Source organism: Sceloporus undulatus, chromosome 3 (genome assembly GCF_019175285.1).
Source record: "Sceloporus undulatus isolate JIND9_A2432 ecotype Alabama chromosome 3, SceUnd_v1.1, whole genome shotgun sequence".
Taxonomy (NCBI): Eukaryota; Metazoa; Chordata; class Lepidosauria; order Squamata; family Phrynosomatidae; genus Sceloporus; species Sceloporus undulatus.
The window spans coordinates 250,779,394-250,794,868 of NC_056524.1; the positions used below are offsets into that span (position 1 = coordinate 250,779,394).

General features: G+C 39.3%; 1 protein-coding gene across 1 annotated transcript in view; it reads right to left on the reverse strand.

The window, feature by feature from the left end:
- The window catches only part of SI (sucrase-isomaltase), a 188,108-nt gene that overhangs the window by 155,454 nt on the left and 17,179 nt on the right, over positions 1–15,475 (reverse strand). The window contains exons 8-12 of the mRNA XM_042460608.1: positions 11,087–11,186; positions 8,711–8,823; positions 6,629–6,754; positions 3,507–3,638; positions 102–221 (exon numbers count right to left, since the gene is read on the reverse strand). Of these exons, the coding sequence (XP_042316542.1) occupies positions 102–221; positions 3,507–3,638; positions 6,629–6,754; positions 8,711–8,823; positions 11,087–11,186 (591 nt within the window). The remainder of the gene's footprint in view (positions 1–101; positions 222–3,506; positions 3,639–6,628; positions 6,755–8,710; positions 8,824–11,086; positions 11,187–15,475) is intronic.

Below are 15,475 nucleotides of genomic sequence, written 5' to 3' on the forward strand. Positions count from 1 at the left end.
TTGGTTTATTTGATTTATCCACAGTACTTCTATTCATTTCAGTCATCCTCACTGAATCATTTTCTACAGAACTGTTCCTCAGTGCTAGGATCAGCTAATACCTCTCCAATAAGAGGACTTATTCCATTTGACTCATTTATCCACACTTTCATCTCTTCACCTCTTCTATAGGCCTCATAGGGAGTATTATTGCGGAGATCATAAATAGAAATGGCTGGGTCCTAAAAAAAAAGAACAGTAAATGTAAGTATTTCTTAATGTTTAGACTTACGCAGCTGATTAATCATTATATTACCTTGTCAAGTAATGATAAATAGAAACAATGGCCTGTTCCGCACGAGCGTAAAGTACGTCCCCAGGACGTACTAGGGTTAGGAAAGGGCGTACTTTACGCACGCCCCTAACCCTAGTACGTCCTGGGGACATACAAAATGGCGGCACCCGTTCTACACGGGCGCCGCCATCTTGACCTAGCGGACGCTTAGCGTCTGCACATTGTGCGGCGCTAATGATGTCGCAAGTGTGCCATTGGCGCCTTGTGGCATCATTAGCACGCCGCAAGAAGAAGCGCCATTTTGGGGCTTCTTTTTTGAGGCGCTGAGGAGCCTTGCGGTTTGGCTGCTGGGGCTCCTAGCTGCCGCAAATGACGACGCCGGCAGACCGCCCATTTTTGGCCGTCTGTAATGCACCACTGATAAAACACAGCACCTAGAGGAAATTTCAAGATAAACAATATGCTGATAAACAATAAAAACCCTATGCACAAGAGCCACCATAGTCAGTGGCTTGTGTGTGGGCTGGGATTCTGGGACACCAGGGTTTTAATTTCCCTTGGCCACAGGGCAAAGCTGGGTAAGTCACACTTTCCTAATCTTAGGGAAAAGGCAATGGAAACCCCATTCCAGACATGTTTTGTCAATAAACCTTCATGAAAGGATCACCTTAGATTTGACATAAGTCATAAACAACTTAAAAGCACACAACAACAACAACCCATAGCTTATAGCTATAGCACAATTTGTTCTACTGGTTAAGCAAGGTGATATTGTCATTGGAATAAAGCTAAAACTGATTAAGGGCCTAAGCAAGTGGGTAGGATACCAAGGGCCAAGACCTAGGGTCCCTGGTCTGATGTGGCAAGGGGTGGATATTTACATGCCCGTATGCCACCACATGCTACTGCTGGACACTCCATTCCTGCCTTCATGATTGTGCTTGATCAGAAGACCTCCATCATGGCCCATAAAGGGCAGAAATGGGGTGCCTGGCTACATCAACATGACCAGGAGCCCACATCCAATGTCACAGGCTGCAAGGGGGGTCATCTGAGCAGATGTGATGGCAGAGGTAGGCAGAGAGCACGTAGGGCCATGCAGTGTAATGGTTGTTGACACAGAGTTTCAAGAAAACTCCATGGCAAATAATGGTTCTATATGGCTTGGGCTGGGATCGGTCTGGAACTGCTGGACAGGCATCCGGACAGGCCAATTCTGGCCTAGGGCTAATTATCTGTGTCACTTGTATAGGACAATGTGAAGCTAAGAGAATTACAGGTCTTTTGGCCTATACATTCAGTCCTTAATTGTCACGATGTCAAGATACTATCTCCAGTATCAGAAGCAATATGCATTTAAAAATCACCTGCTGGAAAACATAAGTGAGATTAAATTCTTGTATTCATGCCCTCCTTAGAATCTTTAAAGGCATCTGGTCACTGTGAAATGAGGTCTAAATCTGCTATTAGTGCGAATAAGAGTATACTCATTGAATAGAAAATCAACATTTATGTAATGCTCACCAGTTCAAGCATTCTGTTACGTTTAGAACTTACAATAGAATTCAGGTCAACATGCTACGCTAGACAGGCCATTGGTCTGACATAACATAATGTTTCCATAACCTGAGTTTGTCTGGTTTTCAGGTATGTCACACAGGGTGCTTTGGATGATCATACAGACCAGATTGTAAGTTTTTAATTTTATTTTTATTTTTTTGAAAAAAGTAAGTCTCTAACCCTTGTAGAATCCAAGACACAGGACAAAATGTGGAGGTACTGTTCTGTGAAATTGTTCTGCAAGGAATAAATCAAATCCTGACTTTCAGGAGGAATAGAAGGAAAAGTAAGCTGTGCAAGAAGAAAAGTAAGGGCACGTTATTGGGGTATGAGATAAAGTGAGGGGTGGAGTAGAAAGGAAAAGAGGTTGAGTGGCACAAGTGGTGGAATTCAAGGAGGTGTATTGCAAGAGTATGAGGTGAAGAGAGGATAAGGTAGGCAGAAACAAGAGTAAACAGTGCGAGTGGTAGAGTACAAGAAGCATGAGAGCATTGTATCCTGAGGTTCAAGGTGAAGGAGGAAGAGAGTAGGAGAGAAGAAAGTGGTGTTGAAGAGAGTGGTGTGAGTGACAGAATGAAAGAGGCAAGGATCTTTTAAGGCAGATCTGAAAATTAGTGGTGGCCCCAAGGTCACATGGTAAACTGTATGACCCATAAGACATTTGAATTTGTGTCTCCTTGTTCTAAGTGTAGCACTTTAAACATCACTGTCTACTAGTTCTCAGATCAATTAAAAATATTTTTAAAATGTCACAATGTGCTGAATTTACATAATTAGAAAGCAAAATAGATTAATTTGCATAATTTACATATTATGCAAATTAGACACCCATAGTAGAATACAAAATATTGCAACTCTAACCTAAGATGGTTCATCAAATTATTTGAATAGCTTTAATTGTAGTGTAAATTAAAGGTGGATACATCTTTTCCTTCCCTCTCTATGTTTAGATGTTAAAGAGATTAATATCAGAACATGTATACTTTACAGCTTGCATCTCATCCTTATTCATACTTTGTTACATGACACTTACTATTTGCCACTTAAATGTTACTGAAGAAGTGATTCATTAGGAATGAATGAAACATTTTTCTTAAAACCAATTAATTCCCCCTCCTATGACTCCATCAACTTCAAACTTTGTTTCTTTGGTTTTTCTTATTTATTTTATATCCTACCTTTCTCCTAGCATGGGATTCAAGGTGAAATGATCACAGCTCTTAAAACCAGTGTGTCTCTTTAAAGGTTATTGGACTACAACTTCCTCTGTTGCTTATGCTGGGTCAGACTGATGGCAATTGCAGTCCAAAAGCAGCTGGGGACCAAAACATCCCTACTCCTGGTTTGAGAGCATATAGCAGCCTGGACTCAACATGAGTGTGTGTGTGTGTGAGGTGGTAGAGGATAGGATTATAATCATAGGACATGGCATAAATCCTCAAATGACACTTTGTGCTTTCAAGAAGTCCTGATTTTGATTCACGAAAATCTGTTTATCTGTTTTCCCTAGTAGAAAGTATACCATATCTGGTAGGTAAACACAAAATTTTGTTGTTTGTAAATGAAGCAAAAAGGCTATCTGGTTCAGTACTTGAAAATACAATGAAGTAAAAACAATAGTTTCAATATGTTCCCCTCCAGAATATAAAACCATAAAATGCATTGAAATTACCAGTATTATGATGTATTTCTGTCCATGGTCATGAAGGTCTTGAACAAATTCAGGAAGGTCTGCGAACTTTATTTTATCATAGGTAAAAGCTTTGGCATCTTCCATATAGTCAATATCAGTGTATTGAATATCCTACAGGAAAATTAAGAACAATTTGCATATTTTACACGTTAAACTTTTCACGTTGTTTTATTCTATGCAGATTAAAAGGAGGAAAATGCTATCCTGCCAAAAGGTACACAAATTTCAACACAGTAGTGCACCTCATAAGAAAACATTTGGGAAATGAGTAAGCAAACAAACAAACCAAGGAGTTTACCAAGAGCTCACATGGCCCTCAAGACAGTATCTTTCTTTTCCAGATCCCTTTCCACCCTTGCTATAGGAACCACAAATCCAGGGATGGAAATTTGTCAACCAGTCCTGGATGGTGTCACACATCCCCTAAAGGACTGTGTTCGCAGCTCGGGAGTGCTCCTGGACTCATCCCTTCAGATATCATCTCAAATAAAAGTGACAGCTAGGAGTGCTTGCTATCAACCGGTTGATACACCAGCTGCGCCCCTACCTGGATCAGGGGGCCCTAGAAACAGTGGTAAATGCGTTGGTAACCTCTCGTCTTGATTTCTGCAATGTGCTCTACATGAGGCTACCCTTGTGCCAAGTTCAGAAGCTACAATTAGCCCAGAATATGGCAGTCAAAATAATCTAATTAAAAACACTAGAAGGTAAAAATTTAAAACATATAAAAGTTAAAAAGATAATTTAAACCACCACCACCACCACCCAATAAAACCAGGCTGGCATCATTTTGAAAAGCTTGCTTGAATAAAAATGTTTTTGCTTGCCAGTGAGCGTCCAGAAGAGAGAAGGCCAGCCTAGCCTCCCATTGTGCTCGGAAATGTACTTTCCTTATTTCTCCTGCCATCAGTAGTATAGCAGAGACATGAGAGTATTAGACTAGGCTCAGGTTCAAATTACCACTTAACCACTCATTCAGCAGCTTTGGATCACTTACTATCCATCGGTGAAGGATAATTGTGTGAGAAACAATAAAATGGAGGAGAACCTTGAATTTCTTAAGTATAACTACACACAAATTTTCAAAGTAAGCCTGATGTAATGTTACCTCTGCACTAATACTGGTGATGAATATATTTAATCAGGGTTTGCAAAATACATTAAATCTGATTTCATAATCAAGGTAATGTTTGCACAGGCTAGGATACTCATTAAGCAGCCAGACCTGTAACAAGTTCCTCCAATTACCTGAGGCTCTCTGTTCCAATGCTGGGTAGCTGTTCACACATGCATCCAACCATACCCAGTGTTCCTACCACCATGGTGTGTTGCTTCGTTTGATGATATGCCCAGCATTGATCACATGGCTGAGTGCCTTGTTCTGACTTCAGAGCAAGGGGTATGTAGTACCAGCAGCTGCATTGAGTGACATAGTGGGATGTGTTTTAAATAGCTGCCCAGCATTGGAATGAAGGGCTCTGGATCTTCTTTGAAAATGCAGAGCAAGAACTAAAACTCAATTTTAAGAAAAGATGGGTGCTGAATGGGCCAGATGTCACTGAGACAACAGACTCAGAGATTGGTCCCTGCATTGTCCAGATTTCCCATCCAAAAGATGTGGGGCGGCCATTTTATTTGGCCCATATAGACAGGACCTTAATCTATGTCACTGTAGAAATCTCATCAATGTGACACAGAGAAAGGAGTAAAAGAAAGTGCACTAGAGCACATAGCTTGCTCCCAGTTTTTCAACCATGATTAAAAAATTGCAATTACATCTGCATCACATTCCAATGTTTTAATCTCTCAATCCTACCATGAGAGCATATGTCATAAAACCATTTTCATATAAAGTGACTTGATCATATGTATAATTTCATTCAGTCAGTTCCTCATCCTTTCCTTAGAAGGATAAATTCATTCTGAAATATTTTCTAACTGTGCAGTTTCAGGCATGTAAAGCCTAAATAAGAACCATTTACTGTGTATTGCATAATTCATCCCCCCCACCTTACATTACCATGGTAACATGTTCTGTGGCTATATTGTATGTAATTTCATCTTAATATATATGTGTGTGTGTGTGTGTGTGCGTGTGTGTGTGTGTGTGTATGTAAAGGGATTTATTGAAAAGTGGACTTTAGGAAGTAAAAAATATCACAAGCATCATGTTCCATTAATTTTACATAGTGGTTTTTCTCAGATACATCTTTAATCATAGCAAGAATATACCTTTTCATTATCTAATGACACTGAGTCTTCAGTATAGGTAGCTGTTCTTTGCAATAAGTGAACAAAATAATCCCAGGTATAACAAAATTTAGCACCTGTTTGCATTTTAGTTCTTCATCCTCTATTGAAGACACTCTTCCTAAATTCTTCATTCCTACTGGGATGTTTTTCATCCTACTGAGAAGACAAGCTCCCAGTAGGGATCACTCTTTCTATGGCTGCATCTTTAATTTTGCAATCTTTACATTTTGGTTTGATCCCTTGCCTTAGAAAAAATTATTGTAATGCTGGTAGACCAGTCTACTGCACTCAAATGACAGCTAAAGATACCATCCTTTTTAGCTTCCAACAATTAACTGAATCAAGATTCAGAATTATTTTAGGAAGTTGTGAGAATTCCAGGTTGCTGAAAACAAACAACCCTGTTATTAACTCTTTATCAATCATTAGATAGTCCACCTATCAGCTAATACCAATCCTGTGATTATTTATATTGATTAATAGTTCTGTGATTAGTGGATCTACAGATGTCTGGGACATCAACATTCATAAAACAGACCCAATATGGGATTGATCCACACTGTAGAATTAAAGTAGTTTGACACACTTTAACTGCAATTATTATCTTGCTTTTCTAGGGTAGAATCCAATCAAACCATATTGTGCATACAAATGTATGACAAACCAATGATAATTCCCTCAAATTTTAGCTCATGAATTATTATTCAGTATCAGGTAAACTTTCATTCATATCACAATAAGCCATTCTCAATGGACATTGTTTTTTCAAATATACTGAATCTGTTATGTCCACCCTGAATAAGTGATTTCTACCTTCAGTCAATAACCACCAATTGCATTATACTTACATAAGGTATTCCAGCTGCCCTATTCCTTTCCACTGTAGCTTTCACGTCATTAAGATCAGCATAATCCCAGCGAGAAATCTGAAATCCGAGATTCCAGTAGGACGGCATCCATGGAAGTCCTATTAGCTGTAAATTTGAAACATAAAAAGGAGGTAATAGGTTACTATTCTTTTGCATTACTGTTGTTGTTTTTTTTAGAGAAAGGGGGAAAATGTGGAGGATGAACAAAGGTGAAATGCATCTAAATGTGGCATTGGGTATTAGTTCTTCCAGATAAATGGTAACCACCAAAAATCTGTCTAAACATTATTCTTACACCCAACTGTTGCATATAATTTGTATCTTTCCTTGTGTTTTTCATTCCAGGCCTTAAAAAGAACACTTGAAAAGCACTTTTGAGATATTGTGCCCTGCTTATTACAGGAGTATCAAGCATCTAGCAGTGATATTTTTGGAGAGCTATAGTTCAGAATCTGGTTTGAGCAGAAAGGTTTGGATCTTGAGAACTGTAGGCCTAAATTCTTGCTTCATCATGGAGTCATGGATAGTACTGAACAGACACATTCTTACAGCTCTTATTTTATTCTAGGCATATCATATTACTAAAAGAGCTAGGATGCAGATAACATCTAGCTTAGCCTCTTATTTTCATCATTCCATTCTGTGAACATGGTGTTCTCCTATGAGCTCTTTTGTTTCTGGAATGTTGTGGAATTATAGGGCCCTTACAGACAGGCCAAAATAAAGCTGTTTCGGGTCACTTTGGAGGTATGCTGTTTAAATGATGCATGCGTCCTAAGTGTCTGGAAGTTGCGCCAAAGCCACACTCCAGTCCTAAGGACTGGAATGCTGCTTTGGCGCAGCTTCTGGCCTCTTAAGATGTGTGTGTCATTTAAAGAGCATACCTCCAGAGTGACTCGAAGCAGCTTTATTTTGGCCTGTCTGTACGGGGCCATAATATCCAAAGATGTTCAGTGGCAGTTTTTGAATGAATGAAGGTGAAGAAATTGACATTTATCCTAAGAAAGAGGGGGGGTACTATTAGTTGGGGGACCTGGTGATGTTGCAGTAGAATTACAGCTTTTATCTGGAAAAGTTTGCATGTCTATGATGCAGGAGGTTCTCAGCCTGGTTTTCTGGCTTTGCCCCTAAATTTTCAAATGCTAATGGCAATAGTAAGCATCACTTTCCTGTTTCAAATTATTTATCAGCTCCTTAAGACCAGATGTGTACTACATGAGCTGGTATCTGTGGTCTGGTGCCAGGAGATAAGATCTTATGACTTCACTTCTTTACTAGTGTCAGCAGCTGCCGATTTGTTTCCAGGCAATAATCTGGACCAATAAAGTTTTGGGTATTTCAATCATCACTTCCCATCTAAACAATTCCCTCAGAATTTTACACCACCTCTGCAATTACTCCTCCTAAACCTCTTCTGAATTACTTGGAATATTTCAATTTGATATGTTATTGTGCTTTATGTTTATAAACCACCAATGTAGAAATATAAATATATGTAAATGTAACAGGAATAATAATGACTTCTCTGCTACTATGTAGAATCAGGGATGAAAAACAACTCTTTGTAGAATAGACATTTTGTATACTTTCATAATAAGAGGGATAGTTGTGTATATATACTTTAGAATTAATTCAAAGAGCGAGAGAAAACAAAACTGGATTCGGGGTGGGACAGCCTATCTCTATGTTTTTCACTAATTTGGACTAATGCAACTCTTAAATAGCAATATTTTATTTTCAATTATAAACTAAGTAAAAGGTGAATAACTAAGCAATGTATAACATGCAAAATGCATAGGAGAAGTCAATGAGTAAATCGTTTACTACATCTCCACATCTTTACTTCATTGCTTCCTTTAATCTTCAAGGAAAGAGTCAAAGGAATTTACTGCACATGAAAGCACTCCGCAAAGTGGAATAAAAGATGTGTATCAAAATAATGATTAACTTGTTGTTTGACTAAAGGAACATTGTTACTACAAGATATTTACACAGAAGTACTAATTGTTAACAGCCGTATGAGTTATTTACATCCACAAGATACCAGGAGCAAAAACATACCGCTAGATATTCTTGCACAACTTGCTCTGGAGTGTTTCCCAAGAATATGTAGAAATCTAGGATTCCACCAATTGTTCTGTATGTAACAGCTGGAGCAGGTTGGAGAGCAAAATCTACAGGAAGACAAATCTTAAAGTTAGCTAACCAAAATGACATATTGAACATAGCTCACCAGTGTCAACTCAGATGGTGGAGGAAAACAAAACAACAAACAAAAAATAACTCCTATGAGATCTTTTGTTTCTGGAATGTTGTGGAATTATAATATCCAAAGATGTTGCTATCAACTTGAGCCCTGTAATCTGGGAGTTCACAACTAGTATGAAGTGATTTATGTGTATAACCTTGCACATATTTTATTTTCATTACACAGTGTGAGTCTGTTGATTCCCAAAGAAATTTATTTTTAATTAAAGAACAGTATATTCATTTTTGGTTGTTTTTGTTAATTGCCCTTGAATCAACTCTGATTTATGGCGGCCCTGTAGATGAGACATCTCCAAGACCATCTGTCCTCCACTGCTTTGCTTAGATCTTGCAAATTCATACTTTTGACTTCCTTATTTGAGTCTATCCATCTATAGTTTTTTGTTGGTTTTTCAGGCTATGTGGCCATGTTCTAGAAGAGTTTATTCCTGACATTTCGCCATCACCTGTGGCTGGCGTCTTCAGAGAATGCTGACTTGGAAAAGAGTGTGTGTGTGCGCGCACACACACACACACACAGAGTGTAACCCTGTGTAAGGAGGAGTGATTCCCATGTTAATCTGTGTATTGTTCTCTTGTTGCTGGCAGGGCCTCAGGATGGGAAGCTATGCAAAACAGGATTAGTGTCTGCTAACTGGTGATCATTGTCTGCTGGGAAGGCTCATAACCCTGGATGATTTCTCATTTGTATTTGCTGAATACTGATTTTGCTGTTTTGCAGGACTGGTAGCCAAACTTTGTTTACTTAAAGGTTTTCTTCTTTCCTGTTGATGTTGTCCAAGTGTTTGTGGATTTCAATGGCTTCCCTGTGCATTCTGACCTGATAGTTGTTGGCATGGTCCAGAATTTCAGTGTTTTTAAACAGCATTTTGTGCCCAGGATGGTTTGTAATGTGTTCTGCTACTGCTGATTTTTCTGGCTGACCTAGTCTGCAGTGTCTCTCGTGTTCCTTGATTCGTGTTTGGACAGCATGTTTGGTGGTCCCTATGTAGACTTGTCCGCAGCTGCATGGTATGTGGTAAACTCCTGCGGCTGTGAGAGGGTCTCTCCTGTGTTTCACTGAGTGTAGCATTTGCTGGATTTTCTTGGTCGATTTTTAAACTATTTGAAGGTTGTGTTTCCTCACCACTTTCCCTATTCTGTCTGTGACTCCTTTGAAGTATGGTAAAAACATTTTCTCTTTGAGTGGTTCCTTGTCTTGATTCCTCTGGGTTTTTCTGGGTCTGGCAGCCCTTCTGATGTCTTAGCTGGAATAACCATTCACCTGTAGAGGCCGGTCTAGGTGCTTCAATTCATCTTCCAAGAAGTGGGGTTCACAGATGCGTTTTGCCTTGTCTACCTGTGTTTTTATTGTGCTTCTTTTTTGTCCTGGGTGATGGTTGGAGTTCTTGTGCAGATACCTGTCTGAATGTGTAGATTTTCTGTATAAGGGAGACTCAACCTGTAACTACTTCTTATAAAGCCATAAAACTTAATGGGCTTAGTGGATATGTATAGGATTGTATTGATATACAACCATGTTCTATATAAAACTCACAATTACTACCTAGGGGGAAAAAATCCTCATGAGAAAATTATTCATTTAATATATAATATTGTTAAAAAATCTACCAAGTGCTAGATGCATGTTGCTATGCCATAGCAACTGAGTTGCAGATATAATGTATGCATACATGCAAAAACAAATTGTGAAAAGTTATGAGATTTTGTCAGAGATTACAACTTTGTTAAGGCCTTCCCAGTGGTTGCCACCAGTTCTGGAAACCCCTTCCTAGAAAGGTTAGACTACCTCTTTTACTTCCCCATGCTTTTGAGAACTGATTGTTCATAAGGAAAGAATATTTAATCATGTAGTCTATGATATTTTATTACCTTTTTAAAATATATATTTAAATTATTGTCAATGCTATAGGTTTCTTTGATTACGTTTTAACATATTGTGTATGTTTTACTGATATGTATTTCTATTTGAAAGAGGTCTCTCATTCATTGGGTCACTATAGATTGAGGTTGACTTGACATCAGCCAACAACAATAAACTCTTGTCTACATCTATTTTAATTTTTGCCTAGGATCCAAATCCCAGAGAAAAGGTAGGATATAAATAAATGGGAGGAGGAAGAAGAAAGCTACCTGACCCATCATCATATTCAAAAGTAGCTTTCTTACCCATGGCATTGCTGTTCATCAAGAATACACCAAAGGAGTGTCCAGTGGCATCTTCCAGACACAAGAAGAAAGTCTGAGCACCATACAGGTTATGTGCATCCTAAAATAAATAAATAGCAAATTAACATGTGCAAAGCTTGTATGCAAGACAGAAATCTTTAGAACATCTTTTTGTCATTTGTAATTTATGTCAGTCATCACAGAAGTAAAGCACAATAAATTAAAGTAAGTATGTTGCACCTTGGTCTTCATCCCTAACACTAACAAATAGCAATAGTCTGATAAACCAGCATAATATTAGCTTTTAACCTGCTTTGTGAATTGGAGCTATACTCTTAAATTGACACAGATGTCTTTGAATTTGAAAAATGATGATTAACTTAAGTAATTTAGTTTTATTAGGTCTGCTAAGTTCACCTCTAACTGTTAATGGAAATGAAGGTAATTAGTAAAATAATAACCGTTCATTTGACAACAATTGACAAAGAGGTGTCATATAAACATCAACAACAAAACACAAAAGCTTTTAATATCCAGAATGTAGACATTCATTAGACAAGGTAACTAATCATGCAAATGAAAAGACAGAATTTTTTTCATTGGTTTATTTCCTGGGTAACAGGCTGTTGATTAGATCAGAGTGAGTACAAGTTGTCACTTTGAAAAACTAACTTTTGACTCCCATGTTTATTTGTGATATTCAAAAAATCAGTTCAGAGTTTAAGCAACCATTCTTTTGAGCATCCTTGCCCCTTTGAAATTAACCCACTTCTAAGATAACATTTGGGATTTTATCTAATTGTGTCTTTCCATTCACAGAATCCCCCTTGGCCCAAAACAGATGTTTTTGTGGATGGACTAAGGATTTTCATACATTTTCATGGATCGCTTCCCTGCCATCTTACATACTGTTAAAATAGGTTTCCTCATACTCTGATGCAGATTTTTGGAGGGGCGGAAGAAAAGGATGATGATGATGATGATGATGATGATAATAATAATAATAATAAATTTTATGTATATACCACTTTTCCAAAAGATCAAAGCGGTTTACATAGAGTTTAAAACTAATTACAAAACACATCATAAAATGGATAAAACCAAGAACACTAAATACAATATACAAATCTAAAAACAATAATTCAATCAATCAATAGGGTGAGGTAGAGAGTCAATGGGATCAGAGTACACGACTTCATTTTCCAGGGGGGAAGGCTTGACAGAAGAGGAAGGTTATAAGCCTCTTTTTAAATGTTTCCAGGGGGGTGATAAGATGGAGCTCGTCAGGAAGACAATTCCAGATTTGTGGGGCCGCTACTGAGAAGGCCATCTGGGAAGTAATAACATATTTAGAAGGTGGAATTTCCAGCAAGTTCTTCCCAGTTGTTCTGAGTGTGTGATGCGGATTATATGGGTAGATGCGGTCCCTCAAGTAACTTGGGCCCAAGCCACGTAGGGCTTTATAGGTAATAACCAACACCTTGTATTGTGCTCGGAAGCGAATAGGCAGCCAGTGCAGATCTTTCAGAATAGATGTTATATGGTCAAACCTGGACGCACCAGTGACCAATCTGGCTGCCATAGTTTGTACTAACTGAAGCTTCTGGGCTTGGTACAAGGGTTGTCCCATGTATAGCGCATTACAGAAATCCAAGCGAGAGGTTACCAGAGCATGTACCACCGTTTCAAGGTCCCTTTGGCCCAGGTAGGGTCGCAGTTGGTGTATCAACCGAAGTTGATAGCAAGCACTTCTGACCGTCGCATCTACTTGAGATGTCAGTTGCAGGGACGAGTCCAAAAGTACTCCTAAACTGCAAACTTTGTCCTTCAGGGGAAGTGTGACCCCATTCAGGACCGGTGGACAAATTTCCCTCCCCAGGCCTGGGGAAGCCATAGTACTTCCATTTTCTCTGGATTCAAACAGTTTGTTTTCCCTCATCCAGCCAATTACCGACTCCAGACAGGCATTCAGAGGAGAGATGCCATCCTTAGTCACTGCATCAGTCGGGGACACAGAGAAACATATTTGGGTGTCATCGGCATATTGATAACACTGCACCCCATGTCTCCGGATGATCTCTCCCAGCAGTTTCATGTAAATGTTAAACAAAGTGGGGGACAAAATAGCTCCCTGAGGGACACCAGATGTCAGTTCCCTCTTAGAGGAGCAAGTGTCCCCCAGCTGCACCATCTGGAATCTGCCCGAGAGGTAGGAACAGAACCACTGGAGCGCAGTGCGTCCGATGCCCAACTCCCTCAGGCTTTCCAGAAGGATACCGTGGTCAATGGTATCGAAAACTGCTGAGATGTCCAATAGCACCAACAAGGTCACACTTCCCCTGTCGATGCCCAGATGGAGATCATCGACTAAGGCGACCATGGCAGTCTCAACTCCATAACCTGCTCTGAAGCCAGTTTGAAATGGGTCCAGATAATCGGTTTCATCCAAGACAGCTTGGAGTTGGAAGGCAACTGCTCTCTCGATCACCTTACCTAAAAATGGCAATAGTGAGACCTGCCTACAGTTGTTTCTTAACAGGGGGTCCAGGGAGGGTTTTTTGAGCAATGGCCTGACTGTTGGTAATTTCAAACTAGATGGAAATTTTCCCTCCCTGAATGATGCATTAATTATATGACACAATAAAGATGTTACCACATCACCACCCTGGGCGTTCAGCCAAGAAGGACAGGGGTCAAGAGAGCACATCGTCTTCCTAACACTTCCAAGAAGCTTGTCCACTTCATTGGTATGTACAAACTCAAAATGATCCAGTTTAATGAAGTCCACGGAAGCTCTGGACACCTCTTCTATTGTCTCTGAAGAAATGCCAGCGTTTTCTACTCTTCCTTCCATGGGAACTTTTTGGAGGCCTTGGTTGCAAGTGCCAAAAGGCCCATTCCCCCCACCCCCATTCTGGCATCATCCTCTTCAGACACATATACCTCACTCTGGTATTGGTGCTTGTAGTGTGGACAACATCCAGCACATATCACAACAAAACTGGGTAAACAGCCTTGAACTGTATTTTTAAAAAACTACCAGATCTGCAGTCCTTTGTTCCTACTAGCTGTCACAGCTGTCTGTATGGGTGTCCTACTGAGCTGCTCGGCACATCCACTGCTACCATGGGTTGCTCATTCTGAGGTCAGAATGAGATATTCAGCCATGTAATCATTGCTGGGTCCCTCCTTCTGATCTTAGAAGTGAGTTTCCCAAAGTGGCAGTGGATACACCATGCAGCTCAGCGGAACATCCAGCCTCAGCACAGGAATGGAGGGCCAGGTAAAGCGGGAAGATAGGGACAGCTATGGTGCCAGGATACTCCAGGTGGCCACCATAGTATCATAGCAAGGGCAGACAAGATCCTAGTTAGGGGGGACATTCAGTGAATGGTAGGACAACAGTGTATGTCACCCAAGGTTTTTCATCATTTCTCCTATGGTATGGTAAATCTCATATATGAAAACACAGATTAAAAAACAAACAAATACAATAATAACTTCTCTAGAAGCTCATGCCATGGTCACTTTACCACAAGAAGAATGTTCACAGACTAAGTTTAAGCCATAGCTGCTTTGATTTTGTCTCTCATTTTCAGCTTTGTATAAGAGCTTGCATGCCTCAAAAACATTTCTTACAGTGGCAGTGTGCTTAACTTTAGCAAAGAAATATGATTACCCACAACCACAAATGATTTTTTTAATAAAAGAGCTATACTTGAATTCTGATTTGTTAGACTTGACAGCATATATTTAACAAGCCTGACTTCTTTTTAAAATTATTTATTTATTTATTTTATTTAAAATATTTCTACAGTCAACCCTTAGTATTTGCAGGAATACACACCCATGGATGCCAAAAACTGCAGGACTTCAAGTCCTGTGGTTTTTAGTTGCAGGACATGCACGCACAGTCATGGCCTCATGCCTGCATCACTATTAGGCCCAATGGAGCTTGCCATCCATGGGTGCTCAAATCACCTCCCAGTTCCCAAGGACTTCCAAGGCAGTGAATAAATAAAGAACAATAGCCTCAATGAAACATTCAAAGAACATTGAAATCAATACAGAGATTAAAAACAACAACAACAATTCTTCCATATGGTACTAATTTCATTATCAGGGACTTGACCAGTTTCTTTAAGAAGACCATTTAGAACTTTAGTCCCTAACATTTGAGTTTGATGCCATAAGCTCAACATACACTTTAGTATTTCTGAGGGCAAAGAATTTCTTTGAAAAACTGATAGCAAATCAGATTTTGATAATTTAATCTTGGGAGCAATTTTTGGAGAGGCCATTTAAATACACAAAAACATGTCTGGGTAGAGAGTGTCAGTTACTTAGTAATATAGAAGCATATGATTTCAAGCACACAATTCACCCTCA